At 42.6% G+C, this 17,834-nt stretch overlaps 1 protein-coding gene across 1 annotated transcript; it reads left to right on the top strand.

The window, feature by feature from the left end:
• Nucleotides 1–7,659: 7,659 nt before the first annotated feature.
• On the top strand, nucleotides 7,660–16,908 carry LOC141764454 (fascin-like). Its single transcript, XM_074629719.1, has 5 exons — nucleotides 7,660–8,737; nucleotides 13,033–13,189; nucleotides 13,312–13,433; nucleotides 14,241–14,411; nucleotides 14,995–16,908. The coding sequence occupies exons 1-5, from the start codon at nucleotides 7,888–7,890 to the stop codon at nucleotides 15,198–15,200; spliced, it is 1,506 nt and encodes a 501-aa protein (XP_074485820.1). The 5' UTR covers nucleotides 7,660–7,887; the 3' UTR covers nucleotides 15,201–16,908.
• The last annotated feature ends 926 nt before the right edge of the window (nucleotides 16,909–17,834 follow it).

Here is a 17,834-nt window from a genome sequence, read left to right as displayed (position 1 = left end):
CAGGACATTTTAAAACATCTTGAAAGTTAAAAAAATAATGATATTAATGTAGTACTAGTAAAATACTTAAAATTGTGCAAAATAGTGTAGTATACACAGTATACGGTACATATGGATATAAAAAATGGATGAATGAAAAAGCAGTCCAGGGCCGAAGCCATGTGCAAGTCTGTGGCTGCGTTCCAAATCGCATACTTTTTCTTTTTACTTTTAGTACATACTGCAGCTGCCCATACAAAGTACATACTACTGTTGCCTGCAGTATGCATTGCACCTTGAACTTTGACCCTCTTGCTCATATATCTGCTGTGCAGAGGATTGTGGGTCAGAATAGCTAGAAAAAGTACTGCATTTGACATACTATGTTTTGGGATATACCAAATCTTTTCTGGCGTACTAAATAGTATGGTAGTATGAGTATTGGAGCGCACAGCCGGTCGCATTCCTCTGAGCAGTGAATATATGAGCAAGAAGGTCAAAGTTTGTGCAATGTTATGATGAAGTAGTATGTCCAAATTGTATGCATACTGCATGCAATAGTAACTACTTTATAAGGGCAGCTGCATTACATACTGAAGTAAAAAGAAAAAGTATGCGATTTGGAACGCAGCATGTGTGTGTGTATGTGTCTGAGGGATAGTGGGGGGGACAATTTTTTGTCAAATTAAGTTTAATATGATATATTTAGCATTAACTATGGATTAATTATCACATATACTTTTAAATATGGCACATTTTTGTAATATTTTAAATAAAATGGTAACATGATTTTCCAATAAGAGGCTTATTTTGAAAATTTAAACCGGATGTATATTTTCAGCTATGTTTAGCTTGATAGAGCTAATAACTGAACCCACAGCCCAGGGCTAAGTGTCAATAGTTTTCTTATCCCTCCTTGCTTTTGACTCATTTTCCTCACGTTGCTCATTGGTGGAGAGGTGCTAAAATGGAGGGACTTAAAGTGTTTTCCTCCAATAGCAGGAGAGAAGGAGACTGGGAAGGTGAAAGAGACTTTTTTGAGACTGATCCAGTGTGATCCACAGCAAGTCAACATGGGACTCCCATGTTGTACAATATATACAATTTTACATATACAGAACATTGCTGCATATAAAAAAACATATATTAAAAAAACGTATATAACGTTGCTTTTATACGTAGATGACAACAAATCAAAGACAGTATCCTCACAGTAGCTTTAAAGGTCCCATATTGTAAAAGGTAAGATTTTCATGTCTTTTATATTATACAGCAGGTTTAAGTCCTATATAAATACTGTGAAAGTATCAAAGCTCTCAATATACAGAGAAATACACACAGCCCGTATTCAGAAATTGTGCGTTTGAAACAAGCCATCTGGATTTCTGTCCATTTGTGATGTCACAAATCTACAATATTTAGACCATTACACGGTTTTAAACATAAACATTATAAATGTGTCCCAGTTTATTTCCTGTTGCAGTGTATGTGAACGACATCAGCTGACAGGAAGTAAACATGGACCCAAGCTGTTACCTAGCAACGCAATTACGTTGAAATGCACTAAAACGGAGCGTTTCAGACAGGAGGTGAATACAGGTATATTCAGGCAGACAGTATGAGGAAAATAAAGTTTTTTTTTAACATTACAGCATGTAAACATGTTCTAGTAGAAACACAAAATACAAGTATGAACCTGAAAATGAGCACAATATGGGACCTTTAAAACTTACATCTTCCTGCAACTTTATGTCCTTATTTTATATTTTTTGTTGGCCTATTTTAAATATATTCTGAAACATGCACGAAATGCAGAATCTTATTCGACATATTGTAATAGTTATGACTAAATTTTTTTCAGCAAAACTTGGGAATGCAATCAAATTTCCAGCAGCATCCTGTCAGTCAAATATATTTTCTTTTGAATCAATTTTCCCTCCTGCGTATTAATTATCTTGCTTTCCTTGTAACCTGCCATTTTGGGGGTGCATTTTTCCTCTTTCACCTCTTTCCCCATCACTCCATCATCCTCTTGGTCAGCAGCATAATACAACTGATAAGAGAAGTTCAAGGAATGATTGACAAAAGTTAACATTGTCTTTACTCTGTATGTCTCAACTGCATGCCACCATCTCTTGACCTATAAACCAGGCTATTGGCATAAGGTAGGAGCTCCCTTTAAACAGGACAGAGAAGGGAAAGCAGGCAGAGAGTGCACCTAATCTGTCTCTACCATCAGCACAGGTAAGGTCTGCATTGCTGGATGCATTTGGCCATGTGCGGTATATGTGGAAGAACAGAAATGTATAAGCCATTTCCTCCTTTTGCATTGTTCTTCACACTCTCTTCTCTCAAACTCTGCAGAGAACACACTGGCCTCTTGTTATTGTATCATATTCTCGTACACACTGTTTATACAGGTGGTGGACCCCCAGAGCCACACAGCCAGGCAGGCCAGCATACTTTTGTTCAGGGCAAACAAACCCATTGCTAAAGTTGTCTGTTTTCTTACAAAAGAGTTAAACTGGTTCAATGAAATGTTTTTGTGTGGAGCCCAGGAAAACTACCTCCTGACTCTGTAGGTAACAAACCAGCACACTGAATGCTGTAGCTGCATTTACTGGACTTGTAATTCAAAACACAGGCTGTGTCCAGAGTGAAGAAAACCCATCATCCATTTTAACCCTCTGCAGAGATGATGGGGATATAACACTAAACAGACATGATTTTTTCCTCACATAGCTTTTTAAACAAAATTAACTTGTCATCAAATAAATACATACATTTAAAAATAAATGCATAAATAAAGAAAAATACATAAAAATATATATATATATATAAATAAATAAAAGGGACAATTAAACAGAAGATTAAATAAATAAGCGAATTAATACAAAGGTAAATAAATAAAGAAGCAAATTAAAACAGAAATTTCAATTTATGTCACATTTTATCAATTCATTAATTAATGGCTACATTTATTTTTAATATTATTTCTGCTACATTTATTTATTTTGGCAGGTTCCGTCCTCCACACTGTACATGCTGTGGTTGTTAGGTCCACTCACAGTCCCCGCATCAGAGCAAACAACACTCCTATTAACGCTTGTGTTTCCAGTCATTACTGCAAAATCAACACCTAATAATGTGGAAAATGTGCGGTGCAGTGTGAGTGTCAGTTGTATTGTGGATGTTGTTTCTGTATTTCTGACCTAACTTTGAAAAATCAAACAAGCGTTCAGGGCAAACAACCCCAATCACCTCACATACAAAATCCTCCTATATACTCTACTGTATATATACAGCAAGGACATGGATCTGCATACATACTGTATATGTATGCAAATCCATGTCCTTGCTGTGGTTCTCTAAATGGCCAGACGGTGGCGATGTGGTCTGAGCTGAACTGTCTCCTGCATCGAGCCAGTCCCAGGCCAGTCTTCATGTCCTGTCCACCACCAGATTCCCAAGCAGAGGCCAAGTCCTGCTCCTAAAAATGAAAAAATAAAAAATAAATAAATACATTTTAAAATTAATAAAAATAAATACATAAATAAATTTAAGGGTAGATTAAACAGAAGGGTAAATAAATAAAGTAATTAATACAAAGAGAAATAAAGAAGCAAATTAAAACAGAAATATCAATTAATGTCACATTTTATCAATTAATTAATGGCTACATCTATTTTTGCTACATTTAATGATATTTATTTATTTATCGAGTAATTGATTTACTGGCTGATTTATTTTGGATTTTGGCAGGTTCTGTCCTCCATAGTAATTAGCATAAATATTGTCATGAAAATGTTCACATGCAAACTTATGCAAATGTACTTGCTGTGAACAACTCACGGGTCACAACCTTTCCGTCTTTCACATTTAGTATGGAATTTTAACGGAAAACAGGAAAAGTGTGTCATGCTTGCTCAACATTCAGCAGTAGGAGGAAGTTAGTTGCACAAAGGAGTTCTGGCCCTCTAACACAGAAAGCAACTTGTTTGTCGGTGAGGAGGACGGTCATTACAAGACAAAACAGTCCACTGCTATTATAGTTAACTTTGTAAAACACCCTAATTATCAGATATTTGAATACACGGTCAACAGCACATTAATCAGATTCACAGTTAAAGAAACAAAGAAAATGGCTCAAAAAGCTTAACTGGATAAATTGGCTTCTCATGGGCGTTGCGTTACCCTGCTAATGTTATTGTATTAGGTGTGAGGGAAAAGATGAGCACACACCCGCTAACACTCTGTCCAGTATAAATAACGGTGGATGTGCAGGCAGGAGTCATGACAGAGCTCAGGGGAGGAGGACGGAGGTGACGGGCAGGGAGGGCTGACCCGACCATATCAGCGGACAGAAACGGGTGGAACAAGGTCAGGAAACAGCTGATGCTCATAATGGAAACCCACACATTTCATTTAGCTGTGGACGTCTGATTTCCATGTGTGTGTCCTAAAACACAATATTGTTCATTACCTGCTCTGCTGCAGATTTCATTTAAACACAGCCCTTCCTTTTTCAGGGCTTATAATGCTGAAATATAGTTTGTGTGTGAAACAAAGAGAGGGAGAACGTTATAACAGACACACCTTCTCACCCTACAGCACACATACATTAACGTTACCATGACAAGATGTCACCAGGGGCAGTTAAAGGCAGAGAGAGGAAGAGACAAGAGGCCCACCGCCTGCAGCAGCACCTGAGCTTTAGTGTTTCTATCAATTCACCCCAAATCTGTTGGATAGGGCTGAGGTCTGTGCACACCACACTACACACCACACTCAGAAACTATTTCTTTATGGACCTGGCATCGTGTTGGGGCATTGTCATGTTGAAAAAGTTAAAGAAGCACACTATTGTCTAATATGCTGTAGTATTAAAGTAAAATGATCCTTATCCAAACCAGAAAAAACAGCCAGACCAAAAGTAAAAGCATTGATGGGAAGTAACTAAGCACATTTACTCAAGTACTGTTTAACAAATTGTGCTTTACTTGGTATTTTCAGTTTATGCTAATATATACGTCTACTTAACTACATTATAAAGAGAAATATTGTACTCCACTACATCTATCTGACAGTTCTGATTTTTCAGTAAAAATTGTACATAAAAAACAAATACGATTAGAATATATGAGCGCATGCCATATAAAAGCTCGTTCTCATTCCCAGGGTGTCAAATACGCGCTGGGCGGTCCATTAACTACAATGTTAACCCATCCGCGTCAACAGTAAACGCAGAGAGAAAGTATGCCGGGGTGTGGTTAGGGCTCTAAACTAACTTTTTCCCCCATCCTCCCAGAACCGTCCCGACATGCAACCTAAGCTGTCCCGAAATGAATGCGGACCATCCCAAATTAAAAATCTTTGTTTTTCTACATTATCATTAGTTAATCATTCAAAGTGACCTTTAACATAAATCGAACATAAAAGTGGTTTATTTTTGTTCATAAATGTATCAAAAAATTTAATTAAATTTATCCAAAACGTTTTTTTTATTTTAAAAAGCAATTTCATTTTTATTTATTTTTTATAATTTGCACGTTTGTTTTGATTTTCATGTTAACAATGCAGCTAAATTAAATTAAAATATTTTTTTGTAAATATTTTGTGTAAAAAGTAGCATTTGGTCAAAAAACAAGATTTTGCATATGGGCCCCCAAAGAGCTAGAACTGGCCCTGCTAGCCTTAAGTTGGAGGAGATGCTGGACAAGATGCTACTGGGGGAGAGGAGCAGCATGTTGCCACGGACAAAATGCAATGGAGAAGATCTCATTGCATCCTTATTACCCATAGTTGATGAAAAGAGGAGTAAGTAAGTAAATAAGTTATTTATAATAATAATAATAATAATAAGTTAACATTAGTAACTGGATTTGATCTGTAGTTGCAGAGTTTTGACTCATCATAACGTAACGTTATCATTGTTCTAGTCAGATATAGATCATCTTGTTCTAATTAAACTTCAATTCAATGTCTTCATAAGCCAGCACGCACACACGCAGCCCTGGAGACAAACACTGGTCTGTCAGAGACTGAATGGATCTATCCATGTGGAACTGAGGCTGAGCACATCTCAATTAGAGGGTGGGAAAGTAAGGGGAACATGGATTAGTGTACTACTGAGTAGATTAACAGTATAGTGCGGCATCCTATATATTTTTTTTATGTAAAAAGTAACTAGTAATACTAAATACATGTAGTGAAGTACAATATTCCCCCCAGAGATGTAGTGGAGTAGTAGTAAGTATAAAGTACCATGTAATGGAAATACTCAAGTAAAATACAACTATGTCAATATTCTACTTAAGTACAGTATACTTCAGTAAATGTATTTATTAAATTCCACCACTGCCAGAACTTTTACTTTTGATACTCACTAAGTACATTTTTCCAATAATTGAATGTACTTGGAACAGAGTATTTTTGGTACTGGTACTTTTGAATACTTCTTCCACCACAGAGTAAAAGTAGAGGGAACACGATTAGTGTGCTACTAGGTAGATTAGCAGTACAGTACGGCATCATATATGTTTTTTTATGTAAAAAGTAACTAGTAACTATTAGTATCAAATACATGTAGTGAAGTACAATATTCCCCCCCGAGATGTAGTGGAGTTGTAGTAAGTATAAAGTACCATGTAATGGAAATACTCAAGTAAAATACAACTACGTCAATATTCTACTTAAAGGGACTGTTTATAACTTTTTACACGTATAAATCTACCAGGTCGGTTTCCCATGCGCGCTCGCATATGCGCGCTCGCGTGTGGCTACGCTGTTCAGACTCCCTGTGGACACGTACCATCAGACTCCAACACAAACTACACTGAAGCACCAAAACCTCAAAGTTGTATCTAGTGAAGCCCGTCTTGCAAAACAGTGTTGGCCGCGGTCGGAGGACGCAGGGGAGACCGTAGCTTTGGTCTCCAAGGCCGGAGTCTCTGCTGTACTCTGCTCCTCTGCTCCTCTGCTCCTCTGCTCCTCTGCCTGCCTGCTTGCCTTCACTCAGCTCGCTCCACCTCACGTGCATGCTCGCACACTACACACTGCAGAAGACTTCGTAGCTCTGAGAATATCTAGTGAATGTACGGTGGACGTTTGTGCAGAAATAAATGCTGCAGCTCCTCCAGACCAACAGAGGTTTCCCGTGTCTTGTGAAGTGACGGGGCTTCGCAGCGAGAAACGTTATCGTCTCTGACCGGGTGCCGGTGTCTCCCCTGTTCCCTCCGACCGCGGCTGGAGACGATAACGTTTCTCTTCTTGCTTCAGCCTCCGGGGCGTAAGCAGGAAAAGCCAACACTAGGATCAGCAGTGATTCATGGAGAGACCTTCGTCTGGTCAGCTAACATTACTGCCAAGCAGCTGAAATATAGAGTGATATTGTGGTTTTAGCTGACGTGTGTCGCCTCACTGTTTTGACCGATGCTCGTTCATGTCTATGTAGAGCGAGCAAGCGTGAGTACTTACAAACAGTCCCTTTAAGTATTTTTTTTTTGCAAAACATATGTGATACTGAACAGGCTGTATGTATGTATGAACAAGGGTGGGGTGGTTTTCCCAAACTGCAGTAATCTCCCTTCAGCTCTTCTGCCTGTATATCTTGGGGCGTGTACTGCTGTTAGAAAAAAAAAACCAGTCTTGCAACTCCTGCAGCTCTCAGTCTGGATTTGCAGTCAGGGGACACTCATCATCCTCCTCCTCATCCTCCTCCTCTTCATCCTCCTCCTCCTCATCATCATCAGCAGCAGCAGAGAGCCTCTCTCTCTCTGTGTCCCTCCCTCAGACACCCCCACATCCTCTCTCTCTCTCTCTCTCTCTCTCTCTCTCTCTCTGTCTGTCCGTCTCTCTGAACCTCAGAACACCTCTTTTCTTTCTCTTCTCTTCTCCTCACACACCATCATGTCCTCTAACGGCGCCGCCGGCGACGTGCTGCAGATCCCTCTGGGTCTCATCAACAGCGAGGGAAAGTATCTGACCGCGGAGACGTTCGGCTTCAAGATCAACGCGTCGGCCAGCAGCCTGAAGAAGAAGCAGACGTGGACCCTGGAGCAGACCGCAGAGGACGACAGCAGCGCGGTGTTCCTGCGCTCCCACCTGGGCCGCTACCTCGCCACGGACAAAGACGGCAACGTGACGGCAGACAGCGAGACGCGCGGCGGGAGCGGCGGTACCGGACGCGACTGCCGCTTCGTCATCACCGCGCACGAAGACGGGCGGTGGTCTCTGCAGTCCGAGCCCTACGGCCGCTACCTGAGCGGCAGCGAGGACCGCATCACCTGCTTTGCGCAAAGTAGTGCGCCACCATCGGAGAAGTGGAGCGTGCACCTGGCCGTGCACCCGCAGGTCAACCTGTACAGCTTCGCGCGAAAACGCTTCGCCCACCTGAGCGCGCGGCAGGACGAGGTGTCCATAGACCGGGATGTCCCCTGGGGAGTGGACTCGCTGGTGACTCTGGTGTACCGGGACCAGCGCTACCACCTGGAGACGTCAGACAACCGCTTCCTGCGTAATGACGGCACCTTGGCCACCAAACCGGACCAGGACACCGGCTACATGCTGGAGTTCCGCTCCGGTAAAGTGGCGTTCCGTGACGTCACCGGCCGCTACCTGGCGCCCTCTGGACCCACCGGTACCATGAAGTCTGGGAAAGGGACCCGGGTCGGGAAGGACGAGATGTTTGGCCTCGAGCGCAGCCACGCGCAGGTCGTGCTGACCGCCGGCAACGAGAGGAACGTGTCCACGAGGCAAGGTGAGGCTCTGTCTGCAGACACTCAGAGCCACAAAGCACATCTCACTGCATACTGATGATGGAGTCACTGCAGAACTGGGCACACCACACATGCAGCTGTTGCATGGTTTTCATGTGTGTGCGTGTGCGTGTGTGTGTGTGTGTGAGAGAGAGAGAGAGAGAGAGAGAGAGAGAGAGAGAGAGAGAATTAGGCTGTATTCTTATGCAAGATGAGGCTCTGCAGCCACTCAGAGACACAAAATCACATCTTACAGTATACTGATTCAAGATTCAAGAGTTTTATTTGCCATTTGCACCTATAAGTACATTGTAATTCTGAGCAGTTTACACCGAGTCAGCTTTAAAGGGACTGTTTGTAAGAATCAGAAATGCTTATTAACAGCGACACCTGTGGCCGTTAAGTCAACGAAAGTCAGCGTCGGGCTCGCGCTTGTGTTCGCTCTACATAGACATGAACGAGCATCGCTCAAAACAGTGAGGCGACACACGTCAGCTAAAACCACAATATCACACTATATTTCACCTGCTTGGCAGTAATGTTAGCTGACCAGACGAAGGTCTCTCCATGAATCAATGCTGATCCTAGTGTTGGCTTTTCCTGCTTACGCCCCGCTGCCTCAGCCTCTGGGGCTCCGCAGCGAGAACCGTTATAGTCTCCGCCCGCAGCCGGAGTGAACAGTGGCGACACCGGCACCCGGTCGGAGACGATAACGTTTCTCGCTGCGGAGCCCCGTCACTTCACAAGACACGGGAAACCTCTGTTGGTATGGAGGAGCTGCAGCAGTTAATTCTGCACAAACGTCCACTCTACATTCACTAGATATTCTCAGAGCTACGAAGTCTTCTGCAGTGTGTAGTGAGCGCGCATGCACGTGAGGTGGAGCGAGAACACGCGCGTTGTGTGAGTGAAGGCAAGCAGGCAGAGGAGCGGTCTGAACAGCATAGCCACACGCTTTCGCCTGTGTGAAAAGTTACAAACAGTCCCTTTTAAGAAAAGAAAAAAGGTAGAAAAGGCACAAGGTAATTACAGTACAAAATAAGTAGCACATTCAACTCAACACAATAAATAAATAAATTATTAAAATATAAAACGCCCTCAGTGTAGTCAATAAAAAAACTAAACTACCCTCTGAATAGGAACGATACCCCCAGAATACAAATATACAGTATATATGCTCAGCAGCATTACAGTCCATTCAGTTCAGGTGTACTGTGTGCCAATAATGGTATGGAGGTGAGGTGTGGGGGATTTGTGTCCCTCTTTAACATCCTTTGCCACCAGTCTTATTGTAGCTGGGAAGAAGCTGTTGTGAGTGGAGATGCTCTCTGGCCTGTGGTGCCTCAGGTTGTGTCCTGATTCCCTCCAGTCACTGCATAACTGGGCACACCACATGTGCAGCTGTTGCATGGTTTTAATGTGTGTGTGAGAGAGAGAGAATTAGAGACTACTGTTACTTCATTTTCCTCACACCATGTGTTTTTCATTATCATGCCCTCCCTCCTCTCCTCCTCTCCTTCCCTCCCTCCTATTGGCCCTGCCTCTGCCTAGCTTAACATTTTTCTGCAGTAATTCTACCCCTGCATTGTGGCTGGCTGCTGGTTCAGGGTCAGCCTACAGTTATCCATCATTCTTTATCTCAGAATAGACTGAGAATAAAGACAGAAAACGAGGGAGGAGACAAAAGGGATAAAATGGAGGAGAGTGCAGAGAAAACAAGAGGGAGGTGTGACTCTCAGACGGTCCTGAATGTGGATCTTTGTACAACCTCTTTGTGTTGTCGCCACTCAGTCTCACTCTGTGCTGCCGTGCACATGGGACTGATCACTGACAGCAGTTCATCCAGGCAGTCGATATGCTTTAATGCGTGTGTGTGTGTGTGTGTGTGTGTGTGTGTGTGTGTGTGTGTGTGTGTGTGTGTGTGTGTGTGTGTGTGTGTGTGTGTGTGTGTGTGTGTGTAAGTGTGCATTCCAGGAGAGATGGATTGCAGAAGAAGAAAGATAATCATGTTTGAATGAGGTCAGTGCAGGGCAGTGACCTGTGACCTGGTCGTTCATTGAAGTATAGTAACATTATTTCTAACCTGTGCTTCTGCATCTGGAGTGCAATAACTCCTAATGGGGTGCCATATAGGCTCAGTGTGGGCATGCACAGACATTTCGTTAGCCAGCGGCTAAACGGTAAAAATTAGGTTTTTGTGTCAAGTCTCTTAATGAAGAGCGAGAGCTTTTTTCGGAACGCTTCTATGGCGAAGAGATTCACAGCCATTTGAGACAACGTTTCAAGTCTTTATGAGCAACTTCAAGGTCAAGATTCAAGTCTCTCCTGTCTCTGATTTCAACATTTTTCTCTCGAAGCTGTGGTTTTATATTAAAGGTACAGTGTGTAGGATTTGGCGGCATCTAGTGGTGTGGTTGCAGATTGCAACCAACTGAGTACCCCTCCGCTCACTCTCCCTTTCCAAGACTGCGGTAACATGAGCCGCCGAGTTCAAAACCGTGGTGACGCCGTTGGCCTCGCTCAGAGGCCATCCTCACCATAATAACACTTCTTTAGTACCAGCGGAAATCAGACAGCGGCTGGCGGTACCACGTTTTTTGCACTCTGCGGCTCACGTTACCGCAGTTTCACAAGCATGTCGGAGCTAGTGTTTGGTTTGTCCGTTCTGGGCTACTGTAGAAACATGGCGGACTTCCTGAAGAGGACCCGCTCCTGATGTAGATATTAACGACTCATTTTAAGCTAATGAAAACACAACGATTCTTAGTTTCAGGTGATTATACACTAATGAAAACATAGTTATGAATATTATATTCAATTTCTGCTAATAGATTCCCTGAAATGTTACACACTGTTCCTTTAACAATGGGTTATATTGCAACCTGTAATGTGAAAGGTGTTGCTCGTAGTGATGAACCAGCAGAGGATTATCACCTGACTGCAGTTCCCTTCAGCCCTACAGAGCGTCTTAGCATCTGATTGTTTTTTTTTGTTTTTACGACCCAACATAATTTTCATCAGCGTCGTCTTCAGACGCAGCAGGCAGCGATAAACCAGCTGTGCACTACCCGCCCAGCACCAGTAGACAACTGCAAGTAGCGACTAGCTGGTGAACATAGTGTAGCATTTAGCAGCTAAAGAGCCATATTATATATATTATATATTTCCCTTAGGGGTTGGTGGAGACCAAAATAGAGCTTTAAGAGCGTGAATATTGGAATGGATTCATCAGTTGACCAGAAACACAACTCCAAACTAGTGTAGGCCTACTTACATAACTGAGCCCTAGTCTCAGATTGAGATCCTAGTCACAGTTATGTACAGAGACTAGATCACTAGCAGGTCACTAGAAGTGTTTAATACATGGGCCTAATAAGTATTTAAAGCGTTTGGCCATGCAAGGCGTGCCCGTTTTTACCAGCTGTGACAGTGTGTGGCTGGTATTGCGAATATGTGTGTGTGTGTGTCATCATGGCAAAATGTGGTCCTGGAGACACCTGCTGTTGCGGGAACTACCACAGAAGTGGTTTTGAGTACTTTGCCTGGCTGTAATCACTGTGATAGCGTCACAACCATGCAGGATACTGTCACAGGGCGAAATTTGGCCATTACAGTTGCTCTTGTATAGACATAAGAAGTGTAAGAAAATAGAAATAAAGGAGTATGTAAAATGTAATTGTGCTACAATGTGTACATAATACATAATGTGTGTAGTTGAGATCAAAATGAAGACAGAGTTTGAAGATGGGTGTGGTCCAAGCCAGGGCGTCGGAAGTAGAGGGGTAGGAAGTAGGGAAGGGACCATTGCCCCCTTGACTTGAATGGTTTTGCTTTCAAGTCACATCTCAAGTCTTCTCAAATCCTAATTTTTGGGACTAACAGTATGTGTTTTGAATTCATGTCTCAAGTGTACAGTTTAGATATTCACCATGGGAGAAGCAGAGATATTTATCCACAGTAACCTCACTAGACCAGAAAGCAGTCACAAGACATTTTTGGCATTTCTTACTGATAGGCTAATTGCAACTCTCAATTTTCTTATTTGGAAAAAAACATTTTTGCTGTTCAGCCATCATTTTCACCTTCACTCCCCTCCTCTTACTTAGTCCCTTACAGGACTGGCTCATACCCGTGTGGCCACACCTTTGACAGCTGGGCACAGAGAGTTCAGGATGTTCTGTCCCTTTAAGAGTCTATCTGGGGAACTTGATGGATTAGAGGGAAGAAGAGTTTCAGACGAGGAGAAAAACCTCCAGAGACGAATGAAATCTGACAACAGACTGCTCCACTTTCTTAGGCATGGACCTGTCAGCCAATCAGGACGAAGAAGGGGACCAGGAAGTCTTCCAGTTGGAGATGAGCCGTGAGGACAGGAAGTGTGCCTTCAGAACCGCTTCTGGAAAATACTGGGCTCTGACAGCCAGTGGAGGACTGCAGTGCACTGCCTCCGACAAGTAACCACACACACACACACACACACACACACACACACACACACACACTGCATCATGTTGAATATCACACACTTTAGTTCACACATACACGCTCATTGAGTTTGTTAACGTGTGTGTCACAGGTCGGGCAACAGTTACTTTGAACTGGAATGGCGTGACGGTCGTGTGTGTGTGCGTGCAGCTAACAACAAATATGTGATCGCTAAGAGGAACGGGCAGCTATCTGCTACTATTGACAACGCAGGTCAGTCACGCTTCTGATGTTTCTGAACTGCTCTCGATGATGTAACCAAGTCATTTTCATGTACTTTACTTGAATGCGTTGTAAACATGTTCATTTTACTTTAAAGTTACTACAAGGAACTTTAAACTGGTTATGAAACAGTCTCAATTCTACAGTGTAGAAGCAAAGAGACGAAACTCCGATGTTTTTTTAACAAACAACATTTTGGACTGAAAATGTTTATTATATCTATAATATTTTATTGTTCAACACAGGCCATTTTGGTAGAATATGATATTTTTTACTATATTTATAAAGTTTTACTTTTGTAAAAAACGTTTTACTGGCGTCCGGTAGTCGCTTTCAGTCCAAAATGGCGGAAGCCTAGCTTTGCTGCTGGGCGCTGATGTTGCAATGGAACAAACAATTGACTTTCACTTCTTGGCAATAAACTTCTATGCCCTGCTGCCATAAAATGAGAGGTTTTCTAAAGGGACTCTGATGCTCAGAAACACTATCGCTTTCCTCCACAGGGACCGCCAATGTCAACACAAAATGAAAGTTCCTTGTAGTAGCTTTCAGTTACGGAAGAATTGTTTTTAAGTCAAGTGTCATTACTTCTCCTCAGCTAGGCTATCATAGCACTCTCTCCATCCCTAAAGAGAACAAATAACACACCAGGCATCCTGTTTCCCAAAAGCACATTCAGGTTTAGATAATCTTGGTACCCTTGTATGACGATGGGCTATGATTATCTTAGCTTCAAGATGCCTTTGGGCAAACAAACCCAGATCTGTTTGACAGACCCATGATCAACTGTCTCTTCAGGGGAGGCTGAACAATTCCTGATGAAGCTGATCAACCGTCCGATCATCGTCCTTCGTGGGGAGCACGGTTTCATTGGGGCTCGTAAAGCCGGAATACCGACTCTGGACTCCAACCGAGCATCGTATGACGTTTTCCAGCTGGAGTTTCACAACGGAGCTTATTCCCTTAAAGGTAGGCAGTCACCAAGTATGAAGCAGCATTCATTTAAAGTCATGTTTCTGTCCACCTGCTGTATGTAAATCCAATAATCACTCTCCTTTTAGCTCTGGTTTTGGTCTCCACCAACTCCTGAGGGAAATATCTGGCTGCTAAATGCTCCACTAGGTGGCTCACGTTACCACAGTTTCACAAGCGTGTTGGAGAACTGGTGGCCTTTAGATAACGTATAAACGAGAAAGGCTTTCTCTAGAGCCAGTGTTTGGTTTGTTGTGTTTGGTATCGTACTGTAGAAACATGGCGGACTCTGTGAAGAGGACCCGCTCCCTATGTAGATATGAGGGGCTCATTCTAAGCTAACCAAAACACAACTATTCTTAGTTTCAGGTGATTATACACTAATGAAAACATAGTTATGAATAATATATTCCATTTCTGCTACTAGATCCCCAAAATGTTACACACTGTTCTTTTAAATGCAGCGAGCATCAACTTGATTATTTAACACGTCACTTTGAATACGTAAACATGTCACCCAGCGTCTATATGTGCTGTGTGTGAGTCCGGCCTCATTAAGTGTGTGTTGTTGTTTGTCCAGACTCCCAGGGGAAGTACTGGTGCGTTGGAGACGACACAGCGGTGGCGTGCAGCAGCTCCACACCTGTCCAGTTCCTGTTTGAGTTCTGTGACCTCAACAAGATGGCCATCCGTGCTCTAGGGGGAAAGTACCTTAAAGGAGACCATGCTGGAGGGCTCAAGGCCAGCGTCGACTCCCTGGACAGCGCCACCCGCTGGGAATACTGAGAAAGCACAGCCGGACTTCTCCTCTATCTGACACAATGCTTCAAACTATTGATACTGTAGGTAGCTGGTTTTTTTTGCATATGTGTGTGTGTGTAATTGTGAATTTGTCTGGATGGATGTGTGGTGGAAACTGAAGCTGATAAACTGGAAGTCACGGCACCAAAGCACTACAGGTGTTTTATTTTTTACCCTTTTTCTTTCTCGATCATTATCTCTTCTTACTGGGCTTTTTACTGGAGATTTGGATGTACGATGGACTTGTTGTTTAATGAATGAATCATAGTGTTGTTTCTCTTCCAGTCACATTTACACAAGCTGTACCTGATAAATGTCAGGACGATTGCTGTCATTAGTTGTGTGCCTATCTGTGGTAACTACTGGTATAAACAAACATATGGAATGCTATAACTCATAACTTACACTATCTAGCCATCTCCTGTTAAATGTCCTGCTGGCTCTATTGCGCTGCTTTCTTTCAAATCAAAGCACAACACACATCAGAAAAACGGATGTTACTGATTTACATGTTTCTGCTGTAAATAAGGCTTTATTTGTCACTGAATGCTTCAAAAACATAGTAACCATGGAAACTTTAAGTGCACAAGTGTGTCGAGGGTGTAAAGAAAGAAATGAGATCCGGCCTGATCTGACACGCTCTTCGCCTGTATGCTGCACCTCTCACTTTTATGGTACATGTCCACAGGGGCGTTTCTTATCGCGAGGGATCGTCTCGCTTCCCAGCATTGGACACTTGATGGGCTACTAGACACAAGGCACTAGGCACCTGATTGGATGAACGCTTTCCCTCGTGGGCTGCTGCTCCCAGCTTTCAAACCAGAACCAACATGGCGGCTCGTTTGGAAACTTTCTTCTCTTATATTATGAAAATAGTTCACAAAAATGTGTTTATGAAAACAATTTATGTGAGAAATAAGCGATGCAGTTGGTAAATCTTTCTTTATTTTAGATTGACAAAAGGTTTCCAAGTTTCTAGGGAGTTTCCAGAGGCAGCGAGTCGCACCGGACGTCCCTGATTTGCATAAAGTACCCTAAACCTCAACCTTATGCAAATGAGGAGTGGCCAACGTGACGCCCCATCTCTTGAAACGTGCCGCCACGCTACCAGAATGCATTGCACAGCTGCTTACATTGACAATGAATGGGAAGCGTGGAAAAGACGGAGGCTGTGGACATGTACCATCAGATGTGCAGGCAGACAAAATCTGTATATAGACAGACGCATCTACAGGAAATAGTCAGTAGTCCAAGGTTTCCCTTAAAAACTATAATCCTCTCCTCTGATTCCTGTAAGGTTTTTGATTATACTTCAGGAGGAACCAAATGAATGAGCTCACTCATTGACTGGAGGAGCCTTCTTAGTGAGAATGATCATCCTTTCTGTTAAAAGGAGTGAAGGACCTAGTTACTACACACTCAAATGCACGTTATGCAGTCATATTAGATACATTATACTAGGACTCAAAATCTGCACAATAATGTCCAACTGCAAGACGTGAAAAGCACATGTTTGTTATAGATTGGGTGCTGCTGCTGCTTCTGGTGTGTAAACACAACGAAAGAGTCTCTCTGGCTATTATTGTGGATGTGCCTTCCATTGAGCATTTCAGTCTATTTCATGTTCTTACATTTGAACTGAATGGAGTAAAAAATAACAATAAAGTTTTCCCTCTGTGGACCTTTTCCTTGATTTTTGTTGTTGTTTTTTTTGTCCATTTTCTGATATATGGATCTGAACAGCTTTCATTGGATCTAATTTCTACCAAATAAATAGTTTCTAAGAAAACTGCAAAAGGTACAGTGGGTAGGATTCTAGTGGTGTGGTTGCAGATTGCAACCAACTGAGTACCCTTCTGCTCACTCCTCCCTTTCCAAGACTGCGGTAACGTGAGCCGCCAAGTGCAAAAACCTCAGTAACGCTGTTCACCTCGCTCAGAGGTCATCCTTACCATGATAACACTACTTTAGGAGCTGAACGAAAGTCAGACGGCGGCTGGCGGTACCACGGTTTTGCACTCTGCGGCTCACCGCAGTTTCACAAGCGTGTCGGGGAACTACGGTGGCCTTCAGGTAACATAAAAAAATGGGAAAAGCTCTCTCTAGAGAGTGTTTGGTTTGTCCGTTCTGGGCTACTGCTTATTTTCAGGTACATACTTGTATTTTTGGGTTTCTACTAGAACATGTTTACAGGCTTCAATGTTCAAAACACGCTTTACTTTAGTTCATACTGGCTGTGCTGCAGCAGCTCTTTTTACCTCTGTTTGAGCTCCTGCCCCAACGATGAATTGATTCTGTTGCATCTTCAACTTATTATATTGTAGCTTATTTCTCTGTGTCATAGAGCTCCATCATTTAAGCCACACAGTTTAACTGGGTGTCATGTTCCTTCGCTTTAATAAAAAATGGGCCATCTTGGCCTCAATTTAGTGACCTATCTCGGTTTATCCAATGTAACAACCATCTTGTGCTGATAAAAAAAATCCATTGTCATGATTTTTGCAAATGCTGTTGTGTGTGGGAGAAGGATGAAAGCGCCTGAATCGTGTACCCTTGAGATTTCACTGAGCCAAAACTGTGCAAGAGAGAGGAAGGTGAGGGTGGAGAGGGGGGGGGGGG

This window comes from Sebastes fasciatus, chromosome 3, assembly GCF_043250625.1.
Source record: "Sebastes fasciatus isolate fSebFas1 chromosome 3, fSebFas1.pri, whole genome shotgun sequence".
NCBI classification, from domain to species: Eukaryota; Metazoa; Chordata; class Actinopteri; order Perciformes; family Sebastidae; genus Sebastes; species Sebastes fasciatus.
Note: the sequence above shows the minus strand (reverse complement) of the source record. Positions and strands in the feature narration are given on the sequence as shown.

Excerpts from the sequence above, each read along its gene's own strand:
- LOC141764454 (XM_074629719.1), top strand. The coding sequence starts at position 7,888 with ATGTCCTCTAACGGCGCCGCCGGCGACGTGCTGCAGATCCCTCTGGGT. Across the intron at positions 8,738-13,032 it reads GAACGTGTCCACGAGGCAAG|GCATGGACCTGTCAGCCAAT; the intron begins GTGAGGCTCTGT and ends CCACTTTCTTAG. Across the intron at positions 13,190-13,311 it reads CAGTGCACTGCCTCCGACAA|GTCGGGCAACAGTTACTTTG; the intron begins GTAACCACACAC and ends TGTGTGTCACAG.